The sequence below is a fragment of the Oncorhynchus masou genome, chromosome 29 (assembly GCF_036934945.1).
Source record: "Oncorhynchus masou masou isolate Uvic2021 chromosome 29, UVic_Omas_1.1, whole genome shotgun sequence".
Lineage (NCBI taxonomy): Eukaryota > Metazoa > Chordata > Actinopteri > Salmoniformes > Salmonidae > Oncorhynchus > Oncorhynchus masou.
In genome coordinates this window covers 68,442,922-68,466,048 of record NC_088240.1, presented here as the reverse complement: position 1 = coordinate 68,466,048, position 23,127 = coordinate 68,442,922, and the positions used below count along the sequence as shown (strand labels likewise).

The window sequence follows — 23,127 nt, the reverse complement described above, 5'->3', positions numbered from 1 at the left end:
GAGACAGAGAGAGTGTGTCTGACAGAGAGAGAGATGGAGACAGAGAGTGTGTGTCTGACAGAGAGAGTGTGTCTGACAGAGAGAGAGATGGAGACAGAAAGAGTGTGTTTGACAGAGAGAGTGTGTCTGACAGAGAGAGAGATGGAGACAGAGAGAGAGATGGAGACAGAGAGAGTGTGTTTGACAGAGAGAGAGATGGAGACAGAGAGAGTGTGTCTGACAGAGAGAGAGATAGAGACAGAGAGTGTGTGTCTGACAGAGAGAGTGTGTCTGACAGAGAGAGAGATGGAGACAGAAAGAGTGTGTTTGACAGAGAGAGTGTGTCTGACAGAGAGAGAGATGGAGACAGAGAGAGTGTGTTTGACAGAGAGAGAGATGGAGACAGAGAGTGTGTCTGACAGAGAGTGTTTGACAGAGAGAGTGTGTCTGACAGAGAGAGCGTGTCTGACAGAGAGAGCGTGTCTGACAGAGAGAGCGTGTCTGACAGAGAGAGCGTGTCTGACAGAGAGAGCGTGTCTGACAGAGAGAGCGTGTCTGACAGAGAGAGTGTGTCTGACAGAGAGAGTGTGTTTGACAGAGAGAGAGTGTCTGACAGAGTGTGTTTGACAGAGAGAGTGTGTTTGACAGAGAGAGAGTGTTTGACAGAGAGAGAGTCTTTGACAGAGAGAGCGTGTTTGACAGAGAGAGTGTGTTTGACAGAGAGAGTGTGTTTGACAGAGAGAGTGTGTCTGACAGAGAGAGTGTGTCTGACAGAGAGAGTGTGTCTGACAGAGAGAGTGTGTCTGACAGAGAGAGTGTGTCTGACAGAGAGAGAGATGGAGACAGAGAGAGTGTGTCTGACAGAGAGAGTGTGTCTGACAGAGAGTGTGTTTGACAGAGAGAGTGTTTGACAGAGAGAGTGTGTTTGACAGAGAGAGTGTGTCTGACAGAGAGAGTGTGTCTGACAGAGAGAGCGATGGAGACAGAGAGAGTGTGTCTGACAGAGAGAGTGTGTCTGACAGAGAGAGTGTGTTTGACAGAGAGAGTGTGTCTGACAGAGAGAGTGTGTCTGACAGAGAGAGTGTGTTTGACAGAGAGAGTGTGTTTGACAGAGAGAGTGTGTCTGACAGAGAGAGTGTGTCTGACAGAGAGAGTGTGTCTGACAGAGAGAGTGTGTTTGACAGAGAGAGAGTCTTTGACAGAGAGAGCGTGTTTGACAGAGAGAGTGTGTTTGACAGAGAGAGTGTGTTTGACAGAGAGAGTGTGTCTGACAGAGAGAGTGTGTTTGACAGAGAGAGTGTGTCTGACAGAGAGAGTGTGTTTGACAGAGAGAGTGTGTTTGACAGAGAGAGTGTGTTTGACAGAGTGTGATCGGCCTCCACCACAGTATCACACACATGTGGTTGAATTTAATCAAAACACTCACTAATCACCATTTACAGGCCTTGCTATATAAAGGGCTGTTCTCAGATATGAGAGGGCAACATGCTGATAGTGTTTCATTTTACTAGTGTAGGTCGGAGGCTTGATTTAATGTGGCCCACAGGAAAACCAACGAGGGAAAGAGAAATGGTTGTTCTTTATGTAATCACATAAGTTCACATCAATAACGCCCAAACTCATTACCAGAAACACTACATGAAAGAGGTATAGCTGTACTCTCTCTGCAGGGTGAGCTCTGGAGTATCAGGACAGACTGGCTAGACTGTATAGATTGTGGGTAGACTGTATAGACTCTGGGTAGACTGTGGGTAGACTGTATAGACTCTGGGTAGACTGTATAGACTGTGGCTAGACTGTATAGACTGTGGCTAGACTGTGGCTAGACTGTATAGACTGTGGCTAGACTGTGGCTAGACTGTATAGACTGTGGCTAGACTGTATAGAGTGTGGCTAGACTGTAAATACTCTGGGTAGACTGTATAGACTGTGGCTAGACTGTATAGACTGTGGCTAGACTGTATAGACTGCGGCTAGACTGTATAGACTGTGGCTAGACTGTATAGACTGTGGCTAGACTGTATAGACTGTGGCTAGACTGTATAGACTGCGGGTAAACTGTATAGACTGTGACTAGACTGTATAGACTGTGGCTAGACTGTATAGACTGTGGCTAGACTGTATAGACTGTGGGTAGACTGTATAGACTCTGGGTAGACTGTATAGACTCTGGGTAGACTGTATAGACTGTGGCTGGACTGTATATACTCTGGGTAGACAATATAGACTGTGAGTAGACTGTATAGACTCTGGGTAGACTGTATGAACTGTGGCTAGACTGTATAGACTGTGGCTAGACTGTATAGACTGTGGCTAGACTGTATAGACTGTGGGTAGACTGTATAGACTCTGGGTAGACTGTATAGACTCTGGGTAGACTGTATAGACTCTGGGTAGACTGTATAGACTGTGGCTGGACTGTATATACTCTGGGTAGACTGTATAGACTGCGGCTAGACTGTGGTTAGACTGTATAGACTGCGGCTAGACTGTATAGACTGTGGCTAAACTGTATAGACTCTGGGTAGACTGTATAGACTGCGGCTAGACTGTGGCTAGACTGTATAGACTGCGGCTAGACTGTATAGACTGTGGCTAAACTGTATAGACTCTGGCTAGACTGTATAGACTGTGGCTAGACTGTATAGACTGTGGCTAGACTGTATAGACTGAGGGTAAACTGTATAGACTGTGACTAGACTGTATAGACTGTGGCTAGACTGTATAGACTGTGGCTAAACTGTATAGACTCTGGCTAGACTGTATAGACTGTGGCTAGACTGTATAGACTGTGGCTAGACTGTATAGACTGCGGGTAAACTGTATAGACTGTGACTAGACTGTATAGACTGTGGGTAGACTGTATAGACTGCAGGTAAAAGGTATAGACTGTGGCTAGACTGTATAGACTGTGGGTAGACTGTATAGACTGCAGGTAAAAGGTATAGACTTCATGCCAGCAGCATACCACCCTGTATATCACTGCTAGCTTGCTTCTGAAGCTAAGCAGGGTTGGTCCTGGTCAGTTCCTGGATGGGAGACCAGATGCTGCTGGAAGTGGTGTTGGAGGGCCAGTAGGAGGCATTCTTTCCTCTGGTCTAAAAAATATCCCGATGCCCCAGGGCAGTGATTGCAGACACTGCCCTGTGTAGGGTGCCATATTTCGGATGAGACGTTAAACGGGTGTCCTGACTCTCTAAGTTCATTAAATATTCCATGGCACTTATCGTAAGAGTAGGGGTGTTAACCCCTGGCTAAATTCCCAATCTGGCCCTCAAACCATCACGGTCACCTAATAATCCCCAGTTTACAATTGGCTCATTATCCCCCTTCTCTCCCCTGTAACTATTCCCCAGGTCGTTGCTGCAAATGAGAACGTGTTCTCAGTCAACTACCTGGTAAAATAACAGATAAATAAATAGACTGTGTATAGACTGTGGGTAGACTGTATAAGTGGAGTGACTATATTGCAATGACCAATGTGGCATACCATAATACTCTAGAGTGGGTTAATTAGAGACTTAACTGCAGACTGCCTTTAGGCACTAGCTGTCATGTGGTAGCTGGAGGAAAACTTGTACTGCAGGGCTTGGGTGTAATACAGTAGCGCTAGGCTAGCTACTGAAGCTAGCACATACTACAGTACAGGAGGTGGAAGGATGTAATCTTCAGGAGCTGTTGATACAGGGAAACACTGAGGGTTTGGGTCAAAGGGATTAAAATGGTGGAGGTGCGAAGTGGGTTGTGGGATAGAGAGGGCAGCAGCAGGCGCCGTACCCGACAACAGAGAGGAGGCTGGGAGATTACAGGGTAGGCCATGAGGCTGGGGTTGAGGATACCTTCTCCCTGAGAGCTGGGGGACAGATTGAGTGACTCCAAATGGCATTGGATCACAGCATTACCAGCTCACTATTCAACAAGGAGAAGGCTTAGTTTAGCAGGGAAGGCCAGCGAATCGACCAGAACCAGGAGGGAGAGCTGGGTGTTAGAGCTCCATGTTGGCTGGGTGATAGCAATGGGAGGTCCATTGTAGTTGTCATGGGCCAGGTGATGTTGTTGAAAAACCTTTGTGGCTGCCCCTACTACAGCAAACCATTGTGGTCTGCAACCATTTTCCTTATGGCTTCCAGTTTGTAAATCCTTCAGACTACATGTACAATACTAAATGCGTTCTACATTGTGGACACTGCTGCACCAACGGCAGCAAAACATGTCAGTCATGGCCTTAAACATGTTGACATTCAAGTCCACGAAGAGAGTTCAGAATCACACTCACCACATTGGACAACATCCACAGCTCACATCACAGTGTTGGTTGAATAGAAGCGTTCCAAACCCCAGTGGTCCTGTAGTAGCTGAAGTGGTACAGGGACAGATGACAGATGTGTTCCACTGACTGCACTGCATGGAGGAACACAACCTAGTGTCTGATAGAGTAAGAGAAGCAGTGTATCAACCTCCCCCCCTCTCTCTCTCTCCCTCCCTCCCTCCCTCTCCCAGGGGCTCAGAGAATGGATAGCCCTGTCTGACCCGGTCGACACACACGTCTTCACACTACACTACTGTACCTACAGCACGCATGTCTGCTCTCTGCTCGCTACACACACACGCACTCACGTAAACACACATACACCCTCACACAGAGGGGCCAGGGGACCCATCTCTGTCACCCAGTGCTACAGAGCGCGATGGAGCACTGCGACCTCCCTTTAGGCAGGCAGAGGTCAACTCAGCTCTGACACTCCAGGAGCTGCATGGGAACATGGAGTGGGGTAGATGGGGAACGGTGGTTGAGGTTGGGGAGGGTGGGGGAGATGGGGGAGGGGTCCAAGCATGGGCCTCACCATCACCATACATACCGTACCTCTGCCACCAACACACCAAACAGCCACACAACTACCAGCCTCCTCTCTTCATGGAGCTGAGTGACCCACCTCCTATACCCGTATGTCCCCCTGTCCTTACCCATATGGCATTGGGGTTTAAGAGGGGTGGAATGGCTGAGAGCCCATGACCAGAGCATCATAAACCCCATAGATAAGCCAGCAATGGAGGAGCAATGTCTGTGTGCTCCTGCGCGGTGTGCAATGAGAAAACGTGATACCCTACTGATACCACACTCTAAAGACTGCAGGGATATGTTTATTGGCACAGCCGGATGTGCGATCAATAAAATGGATTAGCTGCAGAGGAATGTAAAGGTTATCAGGAAGTTCTCCCCCGCCAACACAGAAGCGACCCCACAAAACTATTTTGTATTGTGTCCGCTTATTTCAGAGAAAATCGGATGTATTTTCTTCCAAAAGGTATTTATAAAGAGACATACAATGTGGAAGGAGACAAATGAAATCCCTGCAATGAACCCTATAATGTAATTCTATTGTGACCAGGGTGACAGAGGTGATACTGTATCTCTTCATTCTAGTGCTCATCAGTGTTTTTCTTCCAATCTTCTGCCATGTGCAGGGTGTCCATGCAGTTTGCTATTCTTCCTCGCTTTAAGTGTGTGTGTGTGTGTGTGTGTGTGTGTGTGTGTGTGTGTAACACTCATTCACCCCACTGATCTCTCACTCTGAGCCCCTACTGCAGATGAAAATAAACCCGGAGAAGGCCTCTCTCTCTCCCTCTCCTCCACTCGCCCTCTGCTGCAGCTGAAGGAGGGTGGGGGTTCATCGTGACCAATGGCATCCCACCACAGAGCTTTATCCTAAAGCACATTGACAATGCTTTTCACACCTACTTACGGCAGCTGTGCCATGATGGGGGCGGCGAGGCCGAGCGGCCAGGAAGGAGAGGTGAATCATAGACAGTTCTAAAAGCAGGCCAGGGCTGAGGCTCTTAAAGACGCATAGAATGAACTCTTTAACTAAGCAACCGTGATCCTCTTAATCAAAACCTTGCAGATCATTATTTTCATGTCCGAGGAATAGTTTTATGTCTGAAAGTCACACCCTGTTTCCTCCTGTACAGCTCCTATCCTCAGGACCTCATTCAGGGAAGAGCTTTAAAATCCCTGCTGGGCTCACAGACAGACAGCTCCATCTGCTTCCCCCAGATCGATACACAGGCATTTCTCATCATCGATTATACAATTATGCTAAAGCTAAATCAACAGCCCACTCTCCAGAACAAGCCCATTAACCGACCCTGGACAGGAGAGGAGAGTAGGCTTTTTACCCAAGTGCTCTAAGGAGAAGCCTAGTGCTCAGACAGTCCAGGTACTTCACTAGACATGATTATAATGCCACAAGGGTGCAATACATCACTCTTATTAGCCACACCGGAGCACAATGGTATCATAATTAATGGGCACAGCAGGATTGAACGCTGCCCTGACATGGAAAAGTGGGTCTACTTAAGCTTTACAAGGCATTTAAATATGCAGAGTGAATGGCAGAGTGAGTCAAACCCTCCTGCTATGGAGGGAGGGAGAGCGGCCAGCTAGGCTACACGCTCGTTAGCGTGACACGGCACCCTCAGTGGCATTGATACAAGGACGCGCGGCCGTCTGTCTGTGTTGTCCTCTACTGCAACGACAACATAGTGCCTGACTGGGGAGAGTGATGGATGAAACACATACAGCGTGCCTCTCCTCTCTTCTGTTTGTCATCAGTGCTGCCCATCACTTTCACTTGTTGTTTTCTTCTGTCTTTTCTGTGTGTCACAATTAGGTTTAGGTTAATGAGTGTTTGTGGAAACGTCCTAATTTGGGTGCATTGTGGTTTGTGGTTTGTTTGTGGTGGATGTTCATAGAGTGGGGGCCGTGACAGACAGAGCCTGGTGTCTGGTGTCTGTGTGTGGTGGTGTTGCAGGGGGAGGCCAGCCGCCCGCCTGTCTGCCTCCACCAACAGTCAGGGAACAATGCACATAAAAGGCATTCGGAGGAAGAGTCTGGGCTGCCTTTCACTGTCTATGCTGAATGAAGCAAGAACAAACATGTGTATGTGTGTGTGTGTGTGTGTGTGTGTGTGTGTGTGTGTGTGTGTGTGTGTGTGTGTGTGTGTGTGTGTGTGTGTGTGTGTGTGTGTGCATTTAGGTCTGTGTGCTTATGCATGATGTGTAGGATGCTAAGTCTTCTCACATTCTATATAATGAAGTCTGCTGTCCTTAACACCCCCCTCCCTACCATCACCAGCCTCCAGTCCAGTCTTGCAGTACAATACTCTACCCCTGCCTGCCACAGTCAGTTAATATTACACTACAGCCACGGTACAGTCTGAGCCCTCCGCTCCCTCCAGCCTGACCGTGCAGTTATCGCCTGGCTCAGTGCAATCAATTATTGTTGCCGCGGAATCAATAATCATTTCCTAATGAAAACGATTCTGTTGATCTCTGTTGTATTTTAATTCAACATAATTACTCTGCTGCTCTGAGCTGTGGTGGGGCCTCCTTTAGGGTACAATTTTGTTTTAATACACTGATAATACAATTTTGACATTGTGTCAGTTGTTTAGTTATTATTCAGTCACTATTTCCCCATGTTCCCAGATAACAGATAATAACCTCAGCAACTCCTATTTGCCGCAGTTGTTTTAAAAGGGAGGGTTGAAATGAATTCAATCTGAACTGTTACAGTACTCTCTCTCCTCTCCCCCAGTCCCAAACAGTTTTTACGATATATTTCCCCCTTTTTAAACCAAGACTATATCTTATTCTGAATTCTCCCTATTTTGTTTTGGACAGAATATTTAAAAAAAATCAGATCCAATTTCAAAATTACTGTGGAAAGACAGTTAAGATTTCAGTTGATGAGAAATGAATCTAAAAATATCTAACCATGTCCCGCAAGTTCACCTCCGAGGTCTCTGGCGAAGAGCGTGTGAACAACGGACGAGTGAGAAAAGGGATCTGATGGCGAGGACTTAGTGAACATGAAGTAACAGACAGACACTGCAGTGAGTTACAGTCTAATTCTACAACGTATAGGCTTATGCAAAACGCTCCAGTACATTGGTCAATTTCCACTCCAACAATGGCCGACTTTCTCCAGAGACATATTGGACATGTTGTAACTGGATGTGGTCCGCTTAAGAGGCTTACGTTAGAAAAACTCAGGTGACCTTAGAATAGTAGGACATAATATCAAGGCAGAGCCCAGGTGAGTTTCTAAGGGCTCAGATATCAGGTGATAATGGTGGAGCACAATAGGAGAGCTCTGAGTTGAATACAGCCATACTGACTTTACTGTCATTCTGGTAATGATGATATACATGTAATGTGTGGACAGTAGGTACCAAGAAGTCTGACGAACTGTAAGACATGCAGAATGATTGGTGGATGTCCAGTCTCGGAGGCATTATGTTCTCTCTATAAAAGGCAAACAATAAGAAAAATAAATCAATAAAATTAGAGCATTGGAAATGGACTTATTTGAGGGATGAGGCACTGTATTTCATGGCATTGTGGATAGGAGTGATCCTGAAATTATATATCATTTTATTGTCCCATTTCATCTTTGTTTCTTTTTGTTTTAATATACTGAACGTTGCTCTTTTGATTCAATAGTGGAATAATGAAAACGCCAAAAAAATTATGCAATTAAATTATATGCATTTCTTCGTGAATTAATAAACACTTCCATATTGTTCATCAAATGTACCAATTCTCCACTGATATCCTCCCTCTCTGACTTGCTCTCTCTCAATTCCCTGTCGCTCTCTCACTCTCTCCCTATCCAATTCTCCCCCAGTTCCCTCCCTCCCTCTGCGTTACTGTAATGTGTAATTACTCCACTGACTCGCTGCCTGTTTCTAGAAAACGTCAGTGGTTCAGAGAAACTGTCCATGTGTGGCGCGGAGCATTGTGGAGGTTCCAGGTGGATTTCTCGATAATGAGTGGGTGCAGCAGTCAAGTTGAGAGTTTTAGTAATGGCTGACTGCTGTGCTCTGTGCTGAGGTACTACAGTATACTGGCTGTCTGCATGGGAGGCTAATGTAAAACAAACAGCACTGTATGCTTACTGTTTCTGGTGCTACTGATAGAACGACAGCCTGGTAAAAACAGATAAGTTTATTCCACTTTTTATATTATCACGTCTTCAAGGGGGAATTGGTAGACATTCTTCATTTTAAAGTAATATATATTGAACACAAACTGTGGGCATATGAAACATAGACATAACAACCTACAGTATATAGCCGTAGTTGATAGGGTAAACTCTCAGTGGAAATGTAGGTTTAGAAATGTCTCGTTATACAGTGTGTCGTTGGTCAATATCAACAACAAAATGATAGAGACAGTGAGTGGCAAATCATTAAAAAAGGGACATTTAGTAGAACCAGGACACAGGACAGAATGAAATAAAATCCCATGTCTAATAGTAGATATGTGGTAACCGTGGTAGTGTGTTTTCTGCTGGACGCCCGGGGCAGCCCAATGGGGATTCCACCAAACCCACATAGTTCTTGTTCACGGTGAACTAGCATGTATTATACATTACACACTGTTGGACTGCATCAGTCCGTTGGGAATCATTTCTCTCTTTGAGAGGCACTCCTCACCATGCACAGAAGATGTCTGAGACAGAGCTCAAGAAAGCCAAGATGATTGGAACACGAGCCAAGTAGCCATATTCAGTGAGAACCAATGAACATGCAGTATATTGAGATGTCCACTGATTACCATAAGTCAACTGCCTTTCTTAGCGCAAAACAGACAAACAGACAAACAGCAACACTTGGTGAGAGATGTAAACACTGAGGCCCTATGGCTCTGTGTGTCTGCTTCATGCAGAGAGGGAGTCATCACTGAGTCATTCTGCACTGTCTGGTGTCTATGTGGAGCTAACTACAGTAATTCTCTCTGGGGCCATAGAAATACAATAACTAAATAGATTCTGTACAATAACTACAGATATTCTCTCTGGGGCCATAGAAATACAATAACTAAATATATTTTGTACAATAACTACAGATATTCTCTCTGTGGCCATAGAAATACAATAACTAAATAGATTCTGTACAATAACTACAGATATTCTCTCTGGGGCCATAGAAATACAATAACTAAATATATTTTGTACAATAACTACAGATATTCTCTCTATGGCCATAGAAATACAATAACTAAATATATTCTGTACAATAACTACAGATATTCTCTCTGTGGCCATAGAAATACAATAACTAAATATATTCTGTACAATAACTACAGATATTCTCTCTGTGGCCATAGAAATACAATAACTAAATATATTCTGTACAATAACTACAGATATTCTCTCTGGGGCCATAGAAATACATTAACTAAATAGATTCTGTACAATAACTAAATATATTCTGTACAATAACTACAGATATTCTCTCTGGGGCCATAGAAATACAATAACTAAATAGATTCTGTACAATAACTAAAGATATTCTCTCTGGGGCCATAGAAATACAATAACTAAATAGATTCTGTACAATAACTACAGATATTCTCTCTGGGGCCATAGAAATACATTAACTAAATAGATTCTGTACAATAACTAAATATATTCTGTACAATAACTACAGATATTCTCTCTGGGGCCATAGAAATACAATAACTAAATAGATTCTGTACAATAACTAAATATATTCTGTACAATAACTACAGATATTCTCTCTGGGGCCATAGAAATACAATAACTAAATAGATTCTGTACAATAACTACAGATATTCTCTCTGGGGCCACATACATAGAATAACTAGAGAGATTCTGTCTGGGGCCACATACATAGAATAACTAGAGAGATTCTGTCTGGGGCCACATACATAGAATAACTAGAGAGATTCTGTCTGGGGCCACATACATAGGATAACTAGAGCGATTCTGTCTGGGGCCACATACATAGAATAACTAGAGAGATTCTGTCTGGGGCCACATACATAGAATAACTAGAGAGATTCTGTCTGGGGCCACATACATAGAATAACTAGAGAGATTCTGTCTGGGGCCACATACATAGAATAACTAGAGAGATTCTGTCTGGGGCCACATACATAGAATAACTAGAGCGATTCTGTCTGGGGCCACATACATAGAATAACTAGAGAGATTCTGTCTGGGGCCACATACATAGAATAACTAGAGCGATTCTGTCTGGGGCCACATACATAGAATAACTAGAGAGATTCTGTCTGGGGCCACATACATAGAATAACTAGAGAGATTCTGTCTGGGGCCACATACATAGAATAACTAGAGCGATTCTGTCTGGGGCCACATACATAGGATAACTAGAGAGATTCTGTCTGGGGCCACATACATAGAATAACTAGAGAGATTCTGTCTGGGGCCACATACATAGAATAACTAGAGAGATTCTGTCTGGGGCCACATACATAGGATAACTAGAGAGATTCTGTCTGGGACCATAGAATGAGAAAAACTGGATGGATGCTGATTCTGTCTCGGTCTACAGATTTTGTCTCAAAATGACTACACATAGTAAGGTGACAAATATTATCCAAATATTTCCAAATTGAAATTCATTGTATTTTTCAGTATTTTACCCCTCTATATCATCTATTATGTCTTGGCAGGCGTGTGATTGTGGAGAAAGGTTTAGCAGCTCTGTACTAATACAACACAAACGGCTCTCACTGGGGGAATCCTCTTTTTGGTCCGACTTTCACATCACTTCCTTTTCTAATTGAATAAGGGTCAACTAGATGCTATGAACAAGGGGATATGAAGGACAATGCTACAGAGGTGATCACAGATCCATAACGTCCGTCTGTGTGAGATGATGGCAGTACTGCAACTACATCTGGGATGGGTTCTATAATCACTATGAAGACGGCGAGGGGAAATGACAGACTTAACTAAACGAGACCAAATCCTGTTATTACTCCCTTTTTTGTTTCATATATTCAGATTAGGAGATTTTTAAAGAAGTGCATAATCTCCTTTAACAGCTTATCATAAACTTGAATGATTTGGTGATAAAGAGCACAAAGTTAAGTAGCCGGTTAAGAGGATAACTCCCCAGTGCAGTCTAGTGATTAGTAGATGAGAATTGGGAGACCGAATGAAAATCCGGGCTGCAAATCCCAGTTCCCGCTCTGATTCACTTTGAGGGGAAGAACCTCCATTTCAGCTCCTTCGTGAGTCTACTCACAGGGTAATCATTTAGAAAACGGAATAAATACAAACCACTTCTTGCATCCCTTTTGAATTCAAGCATCTTTACTTATTTATGTGCCTGTGTGTCTCTGGATACACCCGTCAAGACCCAATTATGGGCTGCAGCAGCCAGTCAGCAGCACAGTGCTTTCATAAAGACTGAAGTCTGAAGACGCTACTGTCAGTGTGCAGTATTAGCATTTTACAATCAGTAACCTGAAGCCCAATCATGAACTATGGATGGGCAGCCATTTTGAGCTTGCCTAATAAGGGCATTCTAGCTGTATCAGACAGCAACTAAATCCCTCATTTTTATTTCACTGTGATTGGAGACTAACAACCTCTACGGTCACACCCAGTAACCCCACATTACATAAAAAGAGAGATATGCCATTAGCAAGTTTCAGATTATCGTCTACATAATAATTTGGGGCAATTGTGATTTGTGACCAGAGAGGAATTCACTCAGACTGAGCACAACAAGCTAATTAATATATTTACCTTGTGAAATCTAAAACCACTGACTTTGTCACATGTTGTTTTCCCGTTCCTAATCAAGACTTTTGGGTTGATACACTAAATGACTTCAGAGGGATGTCAAAAAAAATGTTTTGGATTGAAAGACAGTGAGAGACAGACAGACAGCAGAATTTAAGTGGGGGGATTGTGTGTCAGACAGTGTGTTTGGCTGCTGTGGTGTTGTTAGGGAGATAACAGACTGTATATAACAGTCTGGAGATTGAGCTTACCTTTGCTGTACACCACACAGTTATTTTTGTTGTCTTCTGCTCCTTGCCAAGTCACATCCAGCAGCCACCTGGGGCCCGCGCTGAGCACCACCGGCACACAGCTCTTCATCTTCTGGACAGGGACAGATAACAAACACTAATCATTTGCTTATTTTGGTGATTAAACAAACAATAATTAACTAATAGCCACCAAGTTATGCTTCCTCTTCTTCTCTGCAAGACATAAACAGGGTCATTCTATAAACTAGTAGGTCCTCTGCTTCTCCCCGCAATGAGAAGATTTGGGAATTGAGAGGGTTGGGGCAGAGGAATGGGAGCAAGGTGGTGGGGGCAGTTGGGGTAGGAGAGTGGTTGGAGTGGGGGGGGGGGCATACAGTGCTGTTAACGCCTGGACCCTATGATCCCAATGATACAGTATCAGATCTCCCAGATTAAGAAGATCTCGGATGCCCAGAATGCCGATGACTTTTAGAGTGAAGGAGGCGAGTGTTCAGGAGTGAACTTTAGGCACATTGTGCTGCGCTATCGCTGGGATCTCACTATTTCCTGAAACAGCCAGGGAAGAATTTAAAGAATCAGTATCCATTTCAAAGGGCGATTGAGGCTACGTCTTATAATATGCCGGCAAATTATTCTGAATGTGTAACATCATTTTTCTTCTGGGCTCGGGTCAAGCGTTGGTGCTTTAAGTTATTTGTATGGAAGGAAAACAGGGAGATAGATACTGTGGCCCCAGCTAAATGTATTCACAACCAGACATGGAGAGGGCTCGGTCAGATTGGAAAGGCCTTTCTATTTATTTTCATATGATTTTCTATTCTATTTTATTTTTTAAATTGATTTATTTTTATTTTTACAAAGGGTAATGAAAGCCAAGAGTAGATCTTCAGTGCTCATGGAGAAGGTAGAAGCATCTTCCTTGGGTAGTCGTTACAGTAGCCTATTGCTAGCAGGCAAAATGTCAGTATTTCAAGGCCATTACTTTTTAACCCCCAGGCCCTCCTTCATTAGGGTGTTACAGAAATGGTTTAGCTAAGAGAAAATGGTCTGGGGTGAAATCTCTTCTCGACACTTCATTTATTTTTCCATTTGAAACAGGCTGCCATGAGACACCATCCATCTGCCCAATGCAACAGAAGAGCACAAGTCGTCACTATGTGTTTCAGATATTTCTTCAGAAAGGCAGCAACAACCCTTCAAGGATAAATGCAAACGCCACTTTCACACGTTAAAGGTCTGAATTGGCACAGATACACACAAAAGATGATTTATTGTGCACGTGGGTGAAGCACACACAGAAATGTTCCGTTACTAGTGACTGAGGATTAGAGGGCTCTCTCTCTTTCTGAGAAAACAGAAATACTGTCGGCTACATTCAATAACTAAAGTGTAGACAGCATATGGGCACTGATTTCAGTCAGTCTGTCACACACAAATGAAACAATATGTATAAAATGAAAAGAAAACCTCAACTCTAGTTCTTACATAGCAGCTCGAAGCAATGGTGGACTTGTGCCAGTCAGACGGATCAAACACCTAGTGAACAGCACATTGTGTCTGTTGATTTTCTCATTCCTTAATATTTAGGTATCTTATCCCACCCTGGCAGAGGAACAGAGAGAGACCTCTGTCATTTAAGCCGTCCTCTATTTCACATCTCAAATTAGCCTGACAATAAAGTCGTATATCTTCAGCGAACCTGTAAATCTTACAACCCTGTCAAAAGGAGCAAAGGAGACGGATCTGATTGTTGCTACGACAACTATCTAAAATGAGAATCAGGTGAACCCTTTGTCAGATCTCCAGACTGGGGGCCATCTCTCTGATTTAGCTGTGTGAGGCTTCTTCTTCCCCTCTTCCTGTCTGTCTAGTCTCTAAGGCCTTCTGGGAATTCACCATATTACACTGCCTCTCACCAGGGAGAGACTAATGATAATAATATATGGGTATAGTTTTCAACATTAGAAATATCATAAGAAAGCAAACATATTTACTGGATTAGATTTCCTTTAAAATTGTATTTGAATTTGAATTATTTACATTACTGACATTTATTTTTGTTTCTATGTGTTTTCTTAATATAACGATTAATTGTCAAAATCGTCATAACATAACTTATTAATAAAACTAAACTTAATAAATGAACTGAATACATTTATCAAAATAATGTACAATTTATCATATAGCTGTATTTTTCATTTTGCTGAAATTTAAATGTGCTATTCATAAAAATGTACTACTCTAAATAATGACTATGTTGGAGTTTTGAAGAATTTCAGACAAAGGAATGTAGAGAAGCTGTATTCTGGATATAACACACAATGATGTCACCAAGGGGAGGAGCATATTATCCTTAAATGAATGCCCTCTTCCTATACAGTAAACACAGTGCATATGTAGTCAAAGCTTCAGACAAAGCCAGAGTGACAAGCAGAACATGTTGATTTCTCTGGAGTGAGGGGGATGTATACAAAATAAAAACATACCCCTTTCTCTAACTACCAATCACAACTAAGGAATGTGACGTACAACAGTGACTCTGTGCTGTTCCACTTCCTCATGAATAAATGTATTCAGAGCAGCAAATAATACTGACCCCTATTGGATATTACAACATCAACACCACCGGCTTTAAAATCCATAGCCACATAGAATAAAGTTTCATTCAGACTAATATTAAGACTAGCTATTCTACAGATCAGAGGACTCTGAATTTTATTGACAGTGATTAAGAGTGTCCACCACCATTCACAGAAATTAAAATAGGTGGATTTACTAATCCAATCAGATCAAAGAAAAAAAAAGTAGAAACAATGGTGATGCTCAAATTTGAAAATGTATGAATTAACTCTGTCCCTACATGTTGTTTCTTCAATAAAATAAAACAGGGACATTTGAAGTATCTACAGTAAATTAGATGGAAAATAAATGTGACAAAATGTGTCACTTTATAAAGTAAAGTCATGGATAAGTGTTGAAAACCATCCACCCTTCCTCCTCATGGTGTGTTGTGGTTTGTCCACCCTGTTTCCTCACTCCAGTGGTTTCAATACTCTCCCAGGGTTTTTTTCGGAGCCCTGTTACCGTTCAACCAACGTGTAAAAGATACAGTTACCAAAACAGTGTAGTCAGCGAGGAAGTGATTACAAACTGATGCTCCAAAGTCGCTATAAAATGAAAATCAATATTTCCACAAGTTGCTGCAACATAAAAGATAACCTTCATTGATTTTTCTAGACTTAGGCCTCTGTGATAAAATCTAATATAAATTTTCAGCCACACGGATTTGGATCAGAGCGAAGAGCAGGGGCTGAGCGATAAGTTCCATTGCACATCTCTCATAGTGGATTTTTCCTCCTTCCTTCCAAAGGCAGAGCCCGAGCTATTTATAATTGGCACTGTGTGAGGAAAAGCTTCTATCAGGAATCTGTTCTAATTTTTATTACTGAGAAGCTAAAGCCTGTTCCAGATAATTTGGAATTTTCAGGGGAATTGTGATGGAGTTGATGGCAGCGCCGGACTGACTCCAGACAGGAGCTAACCTGTAATAGCCTCTGTGGCTGGGCTGATTAAATGTTGCCATAGATGAAAGACCTGCCATCACCGCAATAAATTAACCAATCACACAAATCCCAAGTCACTACTAATCCCTCCTTGATACCATGATCCTCAGATCAGCTGAAGGAGGTGAGGAAGAAAGTGGCTTGTGACACTCAGCTTCCTCCTAACTCCCTGGTTTCCTGTGTAAACAAGCTAATGATATCACCACTGCCCATTTCACCACCACTGGGCAACTCTCAGGCCAGAGGGGAAATCCATATCAATCCTTGGTGGGAATGATTCTTTCCTCATCTTTTTTTCTACCAAGGTCACAACTGTAGTACTGTATCTGTCCTGATCCCCAACTGTAGAGAAATCAAACCCCGTTTTAGTCTGAGCATCTTTACGATATATTCTACTTGTTGTTTTGCTTAAAAAGGTCCACTGTATATCCAGTAGCCATGGATATTAAAAACACTACACTACATAACAGTATAAAATACTAAATGTGCTCTGAATCATAATACAAATATATAGATATAAATATATAATATATAAATATAAAAATATAAAATATTTATATTTATATATTTATAATATATATATATATATATGCTATATATATATATATATATATTTATTTATATTATATTATATATTTGTATTATGATTCAGAGCATATATATATATATATATATATATATATATATATATATATATATATATATATATATATATAGCATTTTACTTAGAAAATACATATTTCAGTTTTTATATTTCAATAATTTGTATTCGGTTCCTTAAATGAAACTAGTCCTTAAATTCAGTATAAATATGTTTTTTTTCTTCAGTGAGAAACATAAATAGTAGAAGAAGCAGCAGGTTTCATTCCTTCAGTTCATCTCTCTGTGTTTTACACTCCCACACACAGCGCTTGACCCAACGTTCATATTTGAACAACATGCCACTAATAGTTTTGATGTGTCATGTCCATATAAGGGGTTAGCCCTTTATATGAAATGAAGAGCAGAAAAGCTTATGGATGTGTTATGTCTAGTTTCTACATGATATGTTACTGCGGTGGGGGTATATAGGGATAAAGGATTTGCACCTATTTACAGCATACTACAGCACACACCTTGATAACGTCCATTGCAATTAGTTGTTCACCGCGATGAAACAAATTGCATGTGGTCAACTGGAAATTTCATTAGAGGAGATTTTCCTCTAGCCCTCGTTATCTCATTCCCATATTAATATTTCTTTAGCCTCAAGGACGGATGACTTGCCAGGGTCTTTCTGTCGAATAAATGGCCAAAACCATTTCTCTTTCAATCCATCTCCAAGTTTCTCTGCATGTATAGAAGCTCATATTCAGTATATGGATATTTATGTATATTTTCCTTTAATTTAACTCTAAAAAAAACACGATTATCTGTCAACATCCCACATGAACTGGAAAATGCTTCCAATGCCTCCATTTCTCAGGTCTCATTTCAAGCCATTCTCTCCATCTCCAACGGTAGTACAGTTACATATGCCCCAATAACATGATACAGTGCCTTCATGTAGCTTTCTTTCTCTCTCTCTCCCTACAGTAGCATCTGCTATTGGGAGACTAAATAACAGAAATATGCAAAAATTCGACACTAATTCCCTGTAGAGATAGATCTTGGCTGCTGCCCTGTCAAAAATCAGAGCATTTCGATATGAAATGAGGCAAGCTGCTCTAATCATTTCTGCATTTCAAATTGGATCACTGGCTCAATCGCTTGGCTTTTAAACTGCTTGCCTAAGAGCAAATGTGAGGTGGGAGATAATTTGGCAGAAATCTTCTCTCTTCCTGCGCTCGCTCTGTGCTGCAGTTAGTTTACTGCTTGAGTGCAAAATAAGGCTTTTTTTCTTTTCTACCCCCCTCCTCCCCACACACACATCTTTCTCTTTTCAACTTTGTTCAATTCTGTTCCTGGAATCTTTAAAAGGACACCAATCACTCTGCCTTTAGTTGTTGTTGCTATAATGGCAGCTACCATTGCTGTGCCTTGAGTTGCCTTTGTAGATCATGGCAGCCATGGGAAATATACATACAGTATTTGATCAATTAAATGACATCCTATCTGTTCTTACTTGTTTGAATGTATCTGTTCCTGATTGTAACCACATATGGACAATAAGGGACCTTGAGTCTTAGATACCACATTGAGTGTATGTTGATTGATCATTACAATATGACAGCAAAAAGGAGTGAGTGAGGGAAAGCAATGAGTTCCAAGCATCCTCCATTCTCCCAAACCTCCAGGCAGTAAGAGCTGCTCTAACTCCAAACCCATCCAGTGTAGTGGAAGATCTACTTTTTTCCCCTCTCTCTCTTGTCTCTCTTTATGTCCCTCTCTCTCTCTCTCTTTCTATGTCTCTCTTTCTATGTCTCTCTCTTTATATATATATATGGGAGGAGTTATGTGAGGAAGTAGATATGGGAGGTTTGATGAACAAAATGTTTAAATGACAATATATGAAAATAACTAAAACACATCAGCAATGCAATTATGATCATCTCCTCCTTACTGCAACATACAAAGTACGGGCCTTTGGCATATGAACACATCGCTGGCTGGTCTATTGTCCCTGTTCACCAACCAGTTGTTTGGCTGAAGTGGACGTTTCATTCAAATTCATATGTTAATCCATGAACTGCAAGTTGCAGATACAGAATATAATGTGTAGCCTATGTATCATTATTTGACGTAGGGAAGAAAGAGAACATAGAATTTGTAATGCACGCTTCACTACTTAATAATGACTAGGAGGTACACATCCTGTACATGCACGTCTTTCTTCTGTTTGGCTTCGGTCAGAGAAATAACATTGAACGCCTCAGTTCTCGCTATTTGAATTCAATTGGGGACTTGTTTGATCTTTGCATGTAACTTAGTTTCTCATGGCTCCAGGAGCAGAGCCCTATGTGAGCACATAATAGAGAAGCGACAGCCAGCGATGTGTTCACCTGTACGGTACATTACTGTTCCCCCAGGGTCACTGAACCATCCAGGTGGCTCATACTCCGGACAGCTCCACTTTAAACACACAGGAATAAACACACGGAGGGGCCTTTGTTCAAAGAAGACATGAAGAGACACAGTCTATCAGCCATTAAGGTCACAAGCTATCCCTCCACACATAAACACAGACCTAGGAGCAGTCAGAAGTCAGTGAAGACAAACAATCACATTCAAGGCAAGAAGATGCTTGAATAAAGCCTGGATAAACATCCATGCCCCTTTAAGGTACAGCCTTGGATTTTAATACATTCCTTTGAACTCTTATTTCTTCTCTGTGAAGTCAGAAATCACGATGCAATAAAAAAAGCATCTACGTGGCATTAAGGAAGCTATTTTGCACAACCCTCATGGCCATCCCTGAACCGCAGAAAAATCCTTACCTACTGATATTTGCATAATCATTTGATTGTATACCTATGACACAGAAACATAATCATTTGATTGTATACCTATGACACAGAAACATAATCATTTGATTGTATACCTATGACACAGAAACATAATCATGTGATTGTATACCTATGACACAGAAACATAATCATTTGATTGTATACCTATGACACAGAAACATAATCATTTGATTGTATACCTATGACACAGAAACATAATCATTTAATTGTATACCTATGACACAGAAACATAATCATTTAATTGTATACCTATGACACAGAAACATAATCATCTGATTGTATACCTATGACACAGAAACATAATCATTTGATTGTATACCTATGACACAGAAACATAATCATTTGATTGTATACCTATGACACAGAAACATAATCATTTGATTGTATACCTATGACACAGAAACATAATCATTTGATTGTATACCTATGACACAGAAACATAATCATTTGATTGTATACCTATAACAGAAACATAATCATTTGATTGTATACCTATGACACAGAAACATAATCATTTAATTGTATACCTATGACACAGAAACATAATCATTTAATTGTATACCTATGACACAGAAACATAATCATCTGATTGATTGTATACCTATGACACAGAAACATAATCATTTGATTGTATACCTATGACACAGAAACATAATCATTTGATTGTATACCTATGACACAGAAACATAATCATTTGATTGTATACCTATGACACAGAAACATAATCATTTGATTGTATACCTATGACACAGAAACATAATCATTTGATTGTATACCTATGACACAGAAACATAATCATTTGAATACATGAATCATAATCATTTGATTGTATACCTATGACACAGAAACATAATCATTTGATTGTATACCTATGACACAGAAACATAATCATTTGATTGTATACCTATGACACAGAAACATAATCATTTGATTGTATACCTATGACACAGAAACATAATCATTTGATTGTATACCTATGACACAGAAACATAATCATTTGATTGTATACCTATGACACAGAAACATAATCATTTGATTGTATACCTATGACACAGAAACATAATCATTTGATTGTATACCTATGACACAGAAACATAATCATTTGATTGTATACCTATGACACAGAAACATAATCATTTGATTGTATACCTATGACACAGAAACATAATCATTTGATTGTATACCTATGACACAGAAACATAATCATTTGATTGTATACCTATGACACAGAAACATAATCATTTGATTGTATACCTATGACACAGAAACATAATCATTTGATTGTATACCTATGACACAGAAACATAATCATTTGATTGTATACCTATGACACAGAAACATAATCATTTGATTGTATACCTATGACACAGAAACATAATCATTTGATTGTATTGACACAGAAACATAATCATTTGATTGTATACCTATGACACAGAAACATAATCATGTGATTGTATACCTATGACACAGAAACATAATCATTTGATTGTATACCTATGACACAGAAACATAATCATTTGATTGTATACCTATGACACAGAAACAATCATTTGATTGTATACCTATGACACAGAAACATAATCATTTGATTGTATACCTATGACACAGAAACATAATCATTTGATTGTATACCTATGACACAGAAACATAATCATTTGATTGTATACCTACGACACAGAAACATAATCATTTGATTGTATACCTATGACACAGAAACATAATCATTTGATTGTATACCTACGACACAGAAACATAATCATTTGATTGTATACCTATGACACAGAAACATAATCATTTGATTGTATACCTATGACACAGAAACATAATCATTTGATTGTATACCTATGACACAGAAACAGTTTGATTCTCGCGTGCACTTTAGAGAAACGGGGGTCTTAATAAATCCCCTTTAAAGACCGGCCATATTTACACTGAGGTAGGTAAATAAGATAAAGATGGTGAACTTGCCCCCACTAAATGTATTAGACGTGAATTCCCTTATCACGGTCTCAGCACACGGACTGTTAAAAGATGGGGCTCCAGGACGGGAAATGGTCTTTGTTACCCAATTAGTTTCCTGACGACCCTGTGGTGTAATATTCCTGTTTTGACAGCCTCATAAACACACACACTGCTATGTGCTGGACCACCAGGCCTGTGCAGCCGACACTGCCCAGGCCTCCTCTCCTCTTGTCTTATCTGGGTTCTTTATCTCAAAGCCTCCGCTGATAGAAGACCCATGTGACCACCGACCAAATCAGCATTCTTCACAGAATACTGTCATTTTCTGCTGTTCATCCATCTGGAGTCATTTGACAGGGTTTTGTCTTTGGGCTTTGGTGGGCCCCGAGCCAGGCTATCAAGGCTGGGGTGGCTGGAATACTGGGGGGCTGGAATACTGGGGGACTGGAATAGAACAAAGAGAACGCAGCAGCCCAGCCTAGGCCAACCCCACAACCAAGAGCAAAGAGAACGCAGCAGCCCAGCCTAGGCCAACCCCACAACCAAGAGCAAAGAGAACGCAGCAGCCCAGCCTAGGCCAACCCCACAACCAAGAGCAAAGAAAACGCAGCAGCCCAGCCTAGGCCAACCCCACAACCAAGAGTAAAGAGAAAGCAGCAGCCCAGCCTAACCCCACAACCAAGAGCAAAGAGAACGCAGCAGCCCAGCCTAGGCCAACCCCACAACCAAGAGGAAAGAGAACGCAGCAGCCCAGCCTAGGCCAACCCCACAACCAAGAGGAAAGAGAACGCAGCAGCCCAGCCTAGGCCAACCCCACAACCAAGAGGAAAGAGAACCTAGCAGCCCAGCCTAGGCCAACCCCACAACCAAGAGCAAAGAGAACGCAGCAGCCCAGCCTAGGCCAACTCCACAACCAAGAGCAAAGAGAAGGCAGCAGCCCAGCCTAGGCCAACCCCACAACCAAGAGGAAAGAGAACGCAGCAGCCCAGCCTAGGCCAACCCCACAACCTAGAGCAAAGAGAACGCAGCAGCCCAGCCTAGGCCAACCCCACAACCAAGAACAAAGAGAACGCAGCAGCCCAGCCTAGGCCAACCCCACAACCAAGAACAAAGAGAACGCAGCAGCCCAGCCTAGGCCAACCCCACAACCAAGAGGAAAGAGAACGCAGCAGCCCAGCCTAGGCCAACCCCACAACCAAGAGCAAAGAGAACGCAGCAGCCCAGCCTAACCCCACAACCAAGAGCAAAGAGAACGCAGCAGCCCAGCCTAGGCCAACCCCACAACCAAGAGCAAAGAGAACGCAGCAGCCCAGCCTAGGCCAACCCCACAACCAAGA

General features: G+C 41.8%; 1 protein-coding gene across 2 annotated transcripts in view; it reads right to left on the bottom strand.

Moving 5' to 3' along the window:
• The window catches only part of LOC135520385 (zinc finger protein ZFPM2-like), a 239,964-nt gene that overhangs the window by 89,455 nt on the left and 127,382 nt on the right, over positions 1-23,127 (bottom strand). For both annotated transcript variants that reach the window (XM_064945902.1, XM_064945901.1), the window contains one exon: positions 12,820-12,931. In XM_064945902.1, the coding sequence (XP_064801974.1) occupies positions 12,820-12,931 (112 nt within the window). The remainder of the gene's footprint in view (positions 1-12,819; positions 12,932-23,127) is intronic.